A 15061-nucleotide genomic window follows, 5' to 3' on the forward strand; every position below is an offset into this window, starting at 1 on the left:
GATGCCCTGTAGACACCACTCCAATTCCCAAAGGTTCAACCTGAGTACCATGTTAGGGTAAAGAAGCTGGCAGCTGAGGGGGACATGACAGCACCAAAACCAACAACTCATTTCACAACTCATTGCAAAGACTGATGGTCACTGTTCACAATTTTGGAGTGCCACCACATGAAAATGTGACAATTTTAAAGGGAAAGTAGACACATTAGCAGGGAAATATTTAACCAAGTATCAGACGCATGAATATCATGTAATAGGACACTAAGCTGCTTCTATACAGTAATTTATTATTTGCAAAATATTTAGATAGCCCTACCACCATTGCACTGCCTTCTCTTACACAGCTAAACACGCTTGTCACACTGATGGTAAATCAAGAACCTCTGACTGCATGCCACATTATGGATTTTGACCATAAAGTTGACCAGTACTTCAAATATTCCAATAACATGGTTTTAACTTAGAGAAGTCAGAAGCCAAAGGGATACTGATTAAACACTTGAAGGAGTCAGGTGACACTACTGCTCAAATTAAAACATCAGTTTTGATGACTTGGCAAAGTCTGATAACTTAGTAAAATGAAGCACCTTTCAAAAGCATTACAAATTGTGCAATAGGTTTTTAACACTATGTTAGGCATACAGACAATGCCATTGGCAACATCTCATATTTATGAAGCAATACAAAAATATATATATAATAATATATATACAAGAGCACATATTTGTTAAATATCTGAGTATTAGAAACTGAACTCTCAAGTTATATTTACCCTTGTCCAGAAAAACCATATTCCCATATTTCGAATCCCTGCCATTGAAGTGAAGATAAAGTACATAACAATAGTTGTGATAAGAATATAATCAAGTGGAAAAACCTAAAACAAGAACACAAGATGTTAGAGACAAGGAAAAAAACCTCTTCTCCCACTCAAAACTAAGTAGCTTTTACTTCTATAGCTTATATCTGAGGTAGTCAGAGTCCTATTTTAAAGTTTTAACATGGGTGACTCCAAATACAGCTAACATAGCTTGCTGCTAATAGGGCTTAGACAATTAGTTTGGGAAAGCACTAAGCATTTTTATTAATTTAAGACATGCCTTAATTTTTAACCCTTAACATTTTTAGACGAAGAAATACTTCATTATTTTAAATGTGCCCAGAGAATGACAAGTCCACAGTGACAACAATTATTTTAGGATTGCATATTTGTGACTATCTTTCTGATCATATCTGCATACAAAACTTGATTTTTATATTTACATTAATAAAAGCTTGAGATAATATCACTGCTGAACACTACTTTTCTCAGTGAACTACAAGCTTAGATGTTCAGTAGTTTTAAAACTTCCATGAGGAAGCAATGCGTGTGCTGACCCATTATACCAACAGTATAGGAATAACTCAGCTGGGGAGGGGAATTAAGCACTAGCTTAATATTAAAGCTTTTCTTTTTTCTCAGTTTACTCATAACAAACTCATATTTGTATGCGTACTTGTTGCCTTCCAACTCTACTGAACTTAACTGATGTATGTTCTTATGTTGGGTCTGCTTCCAAGACTAATGCCTTACTATAACACACCCAATGTAGCATATTTTTCAATGTGCTATATATGAAAAAGTGAAAAATTGCATTTACTTCATCAAAATGGCCTAAGATATCCAATACACCAACTAGAACATATGTAGAAGATGGGACAAAGTAACTAGAAACACTGATTTTCTGTGGCCACTATTCTCATCATATCAAAATCAGTTTCAAGCACCACCTTCCCTGCCCAAACTAGATTCCATTCATCCAAGATTTTCAGATCAGTAACTAATAACTAAAAAAATATTAAGGAAATTGGCTTGTGTTTATTTTACTGAACACACATTTAGACAATGTTGTTTTAATAAATTACTTGGGGAGAAATTTAAAAGAAAACATAAGAGCATCCTTATGTATGTTTATCACCACTTCTATACTTACTCTTTGAAGAACTGGTAAAAGCATATTCAGTGGATTGGTCAGATTAGTTCCTAGAATTATAAATCCTGAGTCGAAGCCAGCCGAATGCAGAGCTTTGTCCAAACTGCAGTAATCAGAACAATTTTAAGTACTGTGGTTCTCCCAGAGTTTTATCTTTAGTTTAATTTTGGAGGGCAGATCTAAAGAACACAACCAAACTGAACTAATCCTGGAGACTGACAGCTGTCTAACATCTACACAGACACACGCTTTGCTTTACCACACTCACTGCACTTGTTCTTTGAAAAATATATTGATTTCTCCATCTCCTCAGCATTTTTACTTTTCCCTAGTTTCGGTCATACAGCTTATCTTCCCAGTCTGAAAGATCAAAAATGCCAGTATTTGAGACCTCTGGTTAGTGTCAATCCACATTGAAATCTACCAGATTTGCTACTGGCTGTGTTGCTTTCAAAGCCATGAAGCCATTCCAATGTAATGCACATCAAAAGGGATTCAATGTGTCACTTACTGCAAGATTTTAAGCACCTGTTATGCAGTCAAAGAAGTACCTGCAACAGGATTCATTCCAGCAAGCAGAACACATCTGTAATCCAAATTAAACTTCCTGAACATACATGCTTAATTTCTCTGCTGAATCAGAATTGCTTTCTGCCTGAAATGCATTCTTTCTTCAGTTTGTTGTTGATACATTTTGCTCCATTTCAATATATACTATTATAATGACAAGTGCAACTCCACTGGCAGAAATGTAACATTGAAAAGAAGGGAGCTGAGGCAAACCACCCCAACTTTTATATTAGAGCAGAAAGTAGGTAGTTTAAATGGTCAAGAAAAAATGCTGAAATGCACTTACTTTGACAAGAACAGAGAGACAGTGAAGAGCAATGCCACAATGATGAAGAATATTCCCCATACAATCTGCAAGTAAAAATTTAAAACAATTTAACTGAAAGTGTTTGCAGTTGATGAAAGAAGTGAACACTTGCCTTCATTTCAATAACAAACTAATGGTCTTGGAACACTTCAGAACTTAAATACACTTGAAACAGAAACTTTTTGGTAAATACTTGAGAGAACTGCTCATAAAATTTTTACCCTGTTAAACACAGTTTGTCAAGTACATCACATGCTCTAGTGTAAATACACAAATCTTCCCTCATGTCAAAAGTGACTTAAGAGAAGAGATAACACATTACATTTAATGAACATAGCATTTAGCAGAATTGACAATCTGTATTCTCTATATTATGTGGAAAGCCTTAACTATGTACATGCATCTAGGTTTAATTAAAGAAATTAGAGATTGATGCCTTGACCACCTTCCAGGTGTGATCACCTTCCAACAGGAGGCAACCTGTGCACAGCTTACAAGGAAGATGATCTCACCCTTGAAGCCTGAGCAAAAGCTCCCTGCTGTAGCACTATTCTGAAATGCACAATGACCAAGTCACTTGGGAGTGATGAAAAATTCAACTAAACCCAAATGCCAGGTCTTGATTAAAACACAGAAAAGTGTTTTTATTATGCCTACTAAACACAGCACTCGAGCCAGGAACTGATTCTCCAAGCTGCCTCAACCAGAACACCTCCTACTGTTTTTCTTGGGTTATCAGCTGGTTCAGGAAACTATTCTCCCTCCTTCTGACAGGTTTTCTCCTTCAAAATCTTTTCCCTGGGGAGTTTAGGGGATGACACATAGAAGAGAGCCCATATAGGAAACCCATCCCATTAGAGTTCCAACAGTTTCAGTGTATTTTCCTAGAAACCCTAGCCATGGAATACAACCAGATAAGTGCACTGAACTCCCCAAAACAATATTTTCAGATTGCTAGACCTCAGACCTAGACAGAGTTATTTCAAAATTCTATATGCAGGGAGACAATGCATGGACTTCCACATGAATGAGGGAGTTTCACAGTTTTTTCATTAGCCTCAAAACCTGGCACACAACCATGATGAAAAGGTTAAAAACTTTATTACAGCTGTTCATTAAAGACACTTAGATACAACACTATTATTGTTCATTAAATTCTGAAGATAAACTACCATCTGCAAACTCTGTATCTCAATATCAGAACATCACTTATAAAACAACTCTAATTATATAGGTCTTATTAGATAGAGATTTAGAGATCAATATCAAGGTTTGAAGTTTTGCATTTCTACATAATTAAATGTACTAAGATTTTACCTCTTCACAGAAAACTCCTACTAGGTATTAGCTGTTTGGCCAATAGATATACAAAATCAATTGAGGCCAAGAGTCTGAATCTCATAGTTCTTCACTACCTTCTTCCAGCGATAGCCACTAGACAGGTATTTGTATCTCCTCTGGAATATGTTTGTCTTCTGAAGAGACATCTAACATTTAGAAATTCTAGGGTTAGGATTTTGCTTCCTATCTATCCCTGCTCCCAGATCAGTCAAGCTAAGCTATTTCATCTATAGATAATTCTGAAGTGTTACTGAGATAATAATGGAATTTCAGACTTAATTTACTCTAAGCAGAAATGATGCACAGTTATTACTTGTTTAAAAAGCCTCAAAAACAACTTCCAAATTGTTAATATTCACCCTGTAGACAGACACCACACTCAGCAAAAGAGGTCCTGCTCCAGAGAATGGAGCAGACATTTCTACCCCACCCTGTTAAGAGGACTATGCTGGAACAGATAACCACATCTTAGCACATGGAGAATCCCACATCAGAACAAGAGGATATTTTCTAAAGGAAGCTGCAGCCTACAGAGATCCCACATGTGCATCTGACAGGAACTGAACAGTTCATGGAGTCCATTCACACCAGAATAGAAACAAAGCATGAAGAGGAAGCAACAGGAGAGTAGAAATGTTATGGACTGATGGCAACTCCCTATTCCCCTCTGAGCCACTCTAGAGACAGAACAAAAGGAGTTGAGTCTTGGAAAGAAAGCGTAAGGATCTCTGTTCATGCAGATCTCAAAACAGAGCACTTGATTTTCTTAGGCATCTCCAGTTTGTTCCCAACAGCTATGAAGATCATGAAAATATAGATGCAACACTGCAAATTTATTATTGTTGAGCAGATCATGTTTCATATCCTATAGTCTTGTTCACATATTAAACAAATATAGCATTGTGCTCTGGAGTTTGTTTTCCCTAAATAATTTTTAAAACCTCATAGTATACCACATTTCTCTTGTCTCAGAGCATCAGATGAAAGTGTAAGAAACCATAAAAAAGGAGAAGCAGGAAATGTTACATTTCGTAGAAAGAAATTAGACTAATTCAGCATTACTGAAAACCCATGTTGGCCAATACTCAATTCCCTGGGATCTTAAGATGTGCAGCTTTTGGCTGAATTGAAAAACTAACAGCTTCATGTTTGAGTTTGCTTTGAATAAAATGATTGTCAAATGAGGCTTTCTACTTAAAGAAAAAAGTTTTGCCTTTGTTTAACCACAAATCACATGCTAATAGATACTTAGCAGTAATAAAACAAAGCAAGAACACTTGAGGACACTATAAAAAGACGATATGATAACAGAAGTTTGAATGCAGACACCAAGCTAACACTGTAAAAGACCTTGAAGATTAAGTGCAATTCCTGAACATGTTATTCTATTCTGTTAGTCCCAATAAGAGCCCACAACTCCCACAAACTGACCATCCCAAATACAAGGCAGAAAAACGGTTCTCTATCTAGTACTTGCTTCCCAAGAAATGGAATTTCTCTTCAAGTCTGAGAAGAGGCCACATATTTGAACATATCCAATTGTAGGCACTGAAAATGAAAGTGTTGTAAAAAAGGTAAGCAAAGCTCTAAGATACTTTCTGCACTTCTACACTGAACAGAAGTACTATACATGGATATGGAACAGATTTTCACCTTTTCTTAAAGCCCAGTTGAACAACTGACAAATTAGTATCTCTCTCTCTCTCTATATATATATATATCTATCTAAAGACAACCCAAATGCTCTTCAAGCAGCAGTAAAACGTTTTGCAGAGTTAACATGTAATTAAGTGATAGACATACCACTTCACAGGACAGCTCTAGTCAGAATAACAAGCCCTCGACATGCTTCATAGCACAACTATAGTCTAAGAAAAATCTGTCAGGAAAAATTAACCACCTGCAACTTTGCTTCAGTCTGGTGATTCATGAGTCAACAACTCTCAGTGACTGTCACAGTTACTGAGAGAATACAAAGCTTTCAACCACAAAAACAAGGAGACACTGGAATACTATCCAGACTGCAGACAATAGCTGTGAGTAACTAATGGTATTGTATCCTTTCCTGTGAGAACACAATGGACTGCCAAAGTCCCAGAGACAAATATATAGCCGACATTTTTTCAAATTTGAGCTTTATGTGACAAAGTTACAGAAGGTTTAATACTTCAAACACAAGCTGTATTAAGTATTTTTCAAACCAAAAGGAAGCCTCCCAAACGTTAACATGAATAGTCAGGGATATTTGTCCTTCAAGCTCAGTCTCTATTGTAATGTATGCTAGCAAGGTAACTCCACTAAGAATTACACACTGAAAGCTTTTGTTCAGCTGCAATTTCAGCCCATTGCCTTCAGCACCTCAGCACTTAACAGCAGCAATGACAGAAAAAATTGTTTACAACCCACCCCCCTCTCCCCAGCTTTCCCAAAAGCAGCCTACATCTGAATGAAAGGAATGCTGAAATTTCTTCCTACATCTAGTTGGCAAGAAATACTTTATACGGCAATACCGTTCATAAAAGTACTAGTTTCAAAACCAGGTATCTACTGAAAATCAAAGTCCTGAGATCAAAGACATGAAGATAAAAGCTTTGCCCCAAGAACCATCTCCTTTGCATTGGTTAAGTATCATGACATTAGGTTCTACTCAGCTAGCTTACTATTTATCAAGTAATTCTTGGCAAGATGCTTGTTCCAAATGCATATATTATCAAAGTGTTTCTTATTTTGCTGGATACATGTAATTTAGATTAACCCAAGCTAACTGACAGCTGTAGAATTCTTCCTTCTCTTCTTCTCATTTTCATACATTTGATTAAAAAAGTAAGATATTCAGCTTTTTATGGCAGTAGCAGTAAAGTGTATCAGCTAGGATTTGTTAATTTTTAATCCTAACCAGAGTTGAGACAAAGTAAAAGGTATTCCAACAGCTCAGAGTTCACTATAGGGCTATCACTATGTAGTACTGGAGTAAATAAAAAAAGAAAAACCCAGCTGATATTTAGGGTGGTAACTGCCAAACTTGACCTGTGATTTATGAGAGAAAAGGAAATTGGAAGTTAATTCAATTTAAGTATCAAGAAGTGAGAAGTTTTACCTTTAGAGGTCGAATAGCTTCACAGAACTTTATCCACCAGCTTTTCTCAATAGACTCCAGATGCCTTTCTCCTCCTTCGAAGTGTCCTTAATCTTTCTTCTAGTTTTGTAAAGTTCGTCTATCCCTCGATGAAGCGAGGACGACCATCTCTGCACTGGTTACAAAAAGATAAAAAGATCAAGAGTCACCAAATCAAGAAAACAGACCCAACAGCTACTTAAATTATTTACAACAACGCTAAAGAATTTTTAGTATATAATTCATGCATGTATAACTTCTATGAATACAAGAGGATGAAGCACAAAAGTCACAATCTGCAACCAGAAAATTCTTATAGGTGGCAAAAACCACTGTTCACAATGAAAACGTTCAAAAACCTTCATAGCTAGAATGGTTTAAAAAGCACAGTCATGATCTAAATAACCTGATCTAACCTGAAAGAGGTCCATATTTTATGTGGCAGGCTGAACATGCAGATTTTTCAGGTCACTTCCTATTAAATGCCACAATTAAGCCTATATATCCAGCTCAGGACTTTGCATTTTCTTTCCAACATTCCACTTGATACTCAGCTATGTTTCTTGAGCAAGAAGCATAGGTCAGATAAGAGGCAGCATTACCCCAAGAATTAGTTGAATGTACCAGATAATTTGATTATTATGTTTAAGAATGTATTTTAAATTTGAGCCTTTAAATACTGAGCAGGAACCATTACACTCTGCTATAAAGTGAGTAGCACATCCTCACAAATCTCAGTTACTTGCTATAAGCAAAAGAAACAAAAGGGCCATTAGGCAGCTGAGCCAACACTGTTTCTAACATCGATGCTTGTGTATTACAAATCACACGTGGAAAAAGATTCTTTTATAGTAGGAAATGCACTAAAACTATATTTTAAAGTTTTGAAATTCCTTATTAATTTTCCTCTTATTTTAACAGCTCCTTCCTGTAAAAAATATAACACTTTATACCAGTGAAGTTAAAAAAAAATTAACTAAAATTATCAAAAAGACTACAACCACATTATAGGCATACATAACACTTAAATTGGAGATTACAACATACTTTTAATAGGAACATATGTACTATACCCTGTACAGCACCTCTGACTTAAAAAGCACTTTTCAACAACAGTGTTCAAGCTCCCAATCTGCAAGTTCAAGTGTCAAATATTTAAGACTAATGAAATAAACCTACCAGATATACAAGAACACACTACATATTGAGTCTCAGTAGCATACCTTCATACTTCTAGTTTTGACTGTATAGTACTCTCAGTAACACTTTCTTCACAACTTAATGTACATATAACTGAAGTACTGATATTTCCATTACAGAATGAGGCAAAATCCTGACCAGAATCCATAAACCAAGAAAAATTAGTTTGAACTAAAAGTCATTACAATATAAACATAAATTAAGAACTTTCTACTTCTTGAACCTATAGTTCAGCCAGACTCAACAGGACGACCAGCTGCATCCAAGTTATCATAATCCATCAAGGTCTTCTATAATAATGATCCATTTGCCACAGATTCCTCATTTTTCTCATACTGATTTCAGTAAGGGATGCCTTGGGTGCTGCAGTACTATGCAAAACCAAGCAGGGTAATTTAAACAGACTAAGTTTTGATTTCTTTATTCAACAGAATCTCTAGAACACTGAAGGTGCCCACACTGCGTAGAGCACAGTGATTTACTGTGTAGAGGTAAATCAAGCATCAAGGGAAGGCTGTTGGAACTGCTTCAACATCTCTGAAGTCTACTATCACAGAGCACACAACAGCACAGATGGACTGCCAAGACGGAAGCGAGGCACCTGCATGTCACTTTTCCCAATGAAGGCTGTGAAAACACTGGTCAAGCCATTTTCTGAAATGGGTTGAAAAAAGAGGTGGGAGATTTTCCCCTATCATCTTGTATGTAAAGGAATCTTATCCTTCTATGGCTTGCACTCAGAGATTGTTAAAAATCTTGCTTATATGAGGCACAGCATTAGCTGCAAAACTATCATGGCTTTACAGATGGTGTTCACATCCTAGGGATATTTTGGACTCAGAACAGCTTTCCATATGTATGCTTTTCATGAAGAAATTGCTATTAACAGCAAGGTACATTAACTGGTAAGCAAGGATATCTAGAGCTGTTATTTATTTATAAAGATGATTATTAGTTTGATGAATCTGAATCATGAGAGCTCTACATGGCAAGTATCCAGTGTTAACTACCCTGCATTGAGTAAGCTGTCAAACTGGATGCCGTTTCTGGTAGCAGACTGAGTGAGGTTAATATCAACAACGCTTCTCTTCCACCCAAGCAGGCCTGGAGAAGTTGAAATTTCCTTTGTTAACACTTCTCAGCTAAACAGAAATAACTACAACTGCAGGACTGACATAAAGAAGGTATTCACTGGTACACAAGTGGCCACATGTGTTTCAAAGTAACTCAAATAACTGCAAGCTATTAATTCCTGACTTGCTACTCTTTCTGGAATAAAGACTCTACAGCATGACCATGAACTAGTAAGCAAGGAAAAAAAATCATTAATAAACTGAAAACAATGAAGACCCTACCTTTGATTTAATCCTCAGTAAATGTTGTTCCACTTCTTCAATATCTTCAGTGTTCTCTAAACGTTCGTAAGATGCACTGGTAGTCCCCTTAATCAAGTTCAGAGGCAAAGCTGACATACCATAAGCCTTAAATAAAAAGGAAATATATGTACTCAAATTTTATGCCACATATTTTCATCTGATAAGGCTGCTCTATTTTTAGCTAAGAGGTATCACTACTGGGTGGTTTTTGTGCCCCCATCTGCATACTTTACTGAGGCAACCAATTCCTTTCCCCTCCTGAGCAAAACATAACTATTCAAATTCCAGCATCCCACATCATACCAGTGGTACTTAAGTGTCTCATGATCACTCAACATGCATTAAAGACTTGATATAGCACACTGATGATTTATCAAACTAGCCTGTTTTTTTATAAATCACACATAGTTTCCACAAACCTAACTTTCCCACTTTAGATCAAGTCAACATTTTGTGCAATACAGATATTTCTAGACATTGAACACTGTAGTTTCAGAAGCAAAGTATACACAAGTTCTTTGCAGCAGTAGTCTTCAAGTTGCCTTTAAAAAAAAATTGGGTTGAAAATACCTAATTTACTAAAACAAATTCTGCAGTAAAAGGCAGCAAAAGCTATGTGAACAACTGAACTCAGTTACATTCCAAGACTGTTAAATACCCATTCAAATCCATAAAATTTGCTGGAATTTAATCCTCATTATAAATTCTACGTCATCAAAGTGTTTTGCTAGCTTCTACATCAACAGTACACCCAGATTTTCCAATGAAAGGTCCCTAAGCTTTCCCCTAACATAAAAGAAACATATTTGAGGCACAGTAAGCAATAAGAAAATGGTACTATTTTCTCTGTTACTCCATGATTCTCAAGGATCAAGGCCAAGATCAGAAGCTTCTCCAGGCAGTTTAGAGGACATTAGCCCTAAGCTTGGAATCTGTTTATTGCGGATGATCTGTTGCTCTCAGTGCAGAGCTCAGCAGGAAGGTTCTTGTCTCCCTCAGCAACAAACACACAATTTTACTAGCGTCTGATATCTGAATACTTGCTAACAGAATTGCTCAGGTTGAAAAGAACTCTAAGATTATCAGCTCAACCAATAACCTAACAATGCAAAGTCCACCACTAAATCGTGTCCCTAAGGGCCACATCTAGAAGTCTTTTAAATACTTCCAAAAGTTTAAAAAGCAGTTTTCTAGATGTTCACAGAAATACCACTCCCTCCTTCAAGTACAGCTTTACATTTCCTACTGAGAATAGACTTAACACAAATGCTGCTGTGTTTAAAAATGGTCGCCATACATGCTGTCATATCATGAGCTTTCTGCACACAAGACACAATTGGACCTGCTTAGAAACCTACTTTGACATACTAAAGTCTCATGCACTGAACCCAGAGCCAGGCACTGTCTGTTTTTTGATAATATTTTTGAATATGCCATAACTTAGCCTGGACTTGAACAACTGTCCATAAATGTTTGTAAGCTCTCCCTTTAGACTATCTCCACTAATAATATTAAGTTGTTTTGCCACCTACATGAGGCTGCAGATATTGTCTACCTGGACTTCAGCAAAACCATCAACACCAAATCCCACTCTCTTGGAAAAGCTGGCAGGCCACAGCTTGGACAGGAGCACTCTTTGCTGGGTTATGAACTGGCTGGATGGCCAGGCCCAGAGTGTCGTGGGAACGGTGCTGCATTCAGCTGGCAGCCAGTCACCAGTGGCACCCTCCAGGGTTAAGTGTTGTCCCCAGTCCTGTTTAATGTCTTTTTTTGATGACCTGAGTGAGAGGATTGAGTCTACCATTAGCAAATTTGCAGATGACAATAGGTTGGGGGAGAGCATTCATCTGCTGAAGGATAGGAGGGCTCTGCAGAGGGACCTGGACAGGCTGGATTGATGGGCCAAATCCAAGGATATGAGATTCAACAGAACCAAGTGTCAGGTCCTGCACTTTGGCCACAACAAACCCCTGCAGCACTACAGGCTGGGACAGAGTGACTGAACGGTGGCCAGGCAGAAAGGGACCTGAGGATACTGACGGACAGACAACTGAACATGAGCCAGAGTGTGCTTGGGCTGCCAAGAAGGCCAATGGCATCCTGGCCTGTGTCAGGAATGGTGTGACCAGTGGGACCTGGGCAGTCATCCTCCCTCTGTACTCAGCACTGGTGAGGCTGCACCTTAAGCACTGCGTCCAGTTCTAGGCCCCCAATTTAGGAAAGGACACTGAGATGCTGCAGAGTGTCCAGGGAAGGACAATGGAGCTGGTGACGGTTCTGGAGCACAAGTACTGTGAGGAGCATCTGTGAGAGCTGGGGTTGTTCAGCCTGGGGAAAAGGTGACTGAGGGGAGACCTTATCCCTCTCTACAACTCCCTGAAAGGAGGCTGCAGCCAGGTGGGGGTTGGTCTCTTCTCCCAGGCCACCTGTGAGAGGAGAAGAGAACACAGTCTTAAGCTGCAGCAGGGGAGCTTTAGGCTGGACATAAGGAAAAAGTTCTTCACACAAAGCATGATTGGGCATCGAAATGCTCTGCCCAGGGAGGCAGTGGAGTGACTATCCCTGGAGGTGTTTAGGAAAAGACTTGGATATGGCGCTTGCTGATATGGTCTGGTTGACAAGGGGGTATTAGGTCATAGGTTGGACTTGTTCTCAAAGGTCTTTTCCAACCTAGCTGATTCTGCGATTCTGTAAAAAGCACTCTCCCACAATACTCTTCTCTAGGTCAAACAAAAAAATCCCTTCAGCTTTTATTTATGGATTGCTCCCTGCAACTTTGTAATCGTGTCTACAAGCTTCCATTGGAGCCTCTGCAGTTCACCTGTTTCATAAACTAGGCGACCAAAACCAGACAGAATTCCCAGGTATGAATAGCTTTGCAAGTGCCAAGTACAATGAAAACGCCTATGCTCTTGCTGAGGCAAGCCCTGGAAATTATATTTCTGCTGCAAGGCACACTGCTGCATCGTGCTCAGCTTGCTGGCCCCTAAGGACTTCTAGGTCATTTCCAGCAGAACCATCTCCCAGCTGATCAGACCCAAGCAGTAACTGTTGCCTGGAATTAAACCCCTTGCAAGAAACTACCTTAATATCTGCTAAATCTGATGTCATTCTTGTTGGCCCAATCTTCCCATCTGTCAATGTCTAAATGGTGGCTCTTTGTTCTGTTTTATCTACTTCTCCCAGTTTGGCATATTTCTCAAACCATATGATCACTCAACCCCATCACCCAGATCATTTATGTGGACTAAATAATATTAGGCCCATACCGACCCCAAAGAGCTCACTCAGGTCACTAGTAGCACAACTACAGAATTTAGGGAACATGGGAACACCAAACAACATTGTAAACTAGAGTGCAGGTTGCAATTTATCTGAGGTCCCTCTCTGGAACCCAAAACATTTCTAGCCAGCACAAACTTGCAGAAACACATGAGATTCCTACGACAAAGTGCCTAAACAACTTTAAAAACCTGAGCATAGAAGTAATTGGATTTCAATACCTGAGGTTTCCACATGTTCTTCAAATAGCTAATATATCAATTAACATAAGAATTCATTCTATGAAACAATTAAGAAATAAAATCCAGTGCTTTAAAGCTTAGTCTAAGTTTCTACAAAGAAAAATACAACTTTCAAAGTGTTGTATTGTTTTGCTATTTTTGAAAATATGAACTACATACTTGAACACCAAGCTTGTTCTAGTGATTCTAGTGATCAAAGACTTAGACTAAAAGCTGTCTAAGGTCCTTCCCTGAATACAGAATATGCTAATAGTAAGATGATTATGCAAGTAAGGCTCCCATCAGTGTGGGAAAAGCACACATCGGTCCTTCAAGCTGACAATATAGAAGGAAGGACAGAGGAATGAGTCATATCATGTGATGTGTCACAGGTCTGAACAGAAGCTGTATTAGCTCATTTTCAGGGCTGCATTTTCCTTCAGGCTGATACAGAAGTTTAAGGCTGCCCTGGACAAAGTTCTAATCCCCTGGGTTAGTACAAGTGCTCAGTTATTCAAGGGCTATTATTTCAGGCATCTGCAACTTAACAAACAATGTATTGAGGATAGCAAAGGAAAATTAACCAAAGATGTACACTACAGCCAAGAGGGGGCTTAGTTCTGAAACAAACTGTGGGTTCAAAATTAAGAATATGAATCAAAACATACCAGAAGAGCTTTGAAAGCAGTTAATGAAAGCAGTTAATTTACGTACATGAATTTATATAAAACATGTAATTAATTCTTGACATATTTATACCACTGAAGCAACAGATTCTGGGACTTGTTTTTAGACAAATTTTCTTGTTTGGAAGTGTTAAGCCAAATAAGACACTGTACCAAAGTGTAAAACCAGACATCCAAATGTAATAGTCAATTACAATATGCATGCAGTTTTGTAACACAGGCTCTTCAAAATGAGCTGAGTCTGGAACTAAACACTAACTGTTAGGGCTGGTATCTGATAACATATGTTGCAAGGATAGGTCTCTAAGGTCTCAGGCTCTATCTCTGCTCTTACTTGGATGCTGGATCAGCTCCACTGAAACCATGCTTTTGATTAAAAAAAAAAAAAATCTAAATTTATAGTTAAACCTACTTATTTCAGAGAAATCTTCCTTCTCCTGAATCACCACAAGTGCTCAACACAAGATATCACTACTATCATTTAGCTTAAGGGCTGGAAAGGCAGATCCTAAGAGCTCACTACCTACTAACTACAAGTTAGAAGCATCATCCATGAGTAGCTGTCTTGATCTCATCTTAGTTTCTGTCCACAGGCATCTCTGGATGAAGTTTGTACTTATAGACTTTTTAAGTATAAGGCCTTGTACACTAAAAGGTAAGGGCAAAACCACAGAAAACCTTACTGCAGCAGAAAACCTGGCTTCCCAATCCTATTAGAACAGTCTATACAAAACTTTTGAGACTCCTGTCTTATTTGTTACTCATGGAAGTGGTAGTTCAGTCTGAGACAGTAATTTGAAAATAAATCCATCTAAAGCAAGAGCCTGTAATTCTCATGAATGCAACAAGTAGATCAGTGTCTTTATGCAGTATCAGTTGGCACTGAAAAAGCAGTGAGAAGCATGTTCTACCTGTTCTCTGAGCATGCCACTGAGCCCAAATAAACTCCATGCTCCAGACAGAGCATTAAATAACTTATGAGAAATTGCA

At 38.0% G+C, this 15061-nt stretch overlaps 1 protein-coding gene across 1 annotated transcript in view; it reads right to left on the reverse strand.

Moving 5' to 3' along the window:
- LMBRD1 (LMBR1 domain containing 1) overlaps positions 1 to 15061 on the reverse strand; it is a 69441-nt gene that overhangs the window by 17313 nt on the left and 37067 nt on the right. Inside the window, 6 exon segments of the mRNA XM_066314981.1 lie at positions 773 to 877; positions 1974 to 2076; positions 2830 to 2894; positions 7289 to 7357; positions 7359 to 7442; positions 9862 to 9987. Of these exon segments, the coding sequence (XP_066171078.1) occupies positions 773 to 877; positions 1974 to 2076; positions 2830 to 2894; positions 7289 to 7357; positions 7359 to 7442; positions 9862 to 9987 (552 nt within the window).

The sequence above is a fragment of the Sylvia atricapilla genome, chromosome 3 (assembly GCF_009819655.1).
Source record: "Sylvia atricapilla isolate bSylAtr1 chromosome 3, bSylAtr1.pri, whole genome shotgun sequence".
Lineage (NCBI taxonomy): Eukaryota > Metazoa > Chordata > Aves > Passeriformes > Sylviidae > Sylvia > Sylvia atricapilla.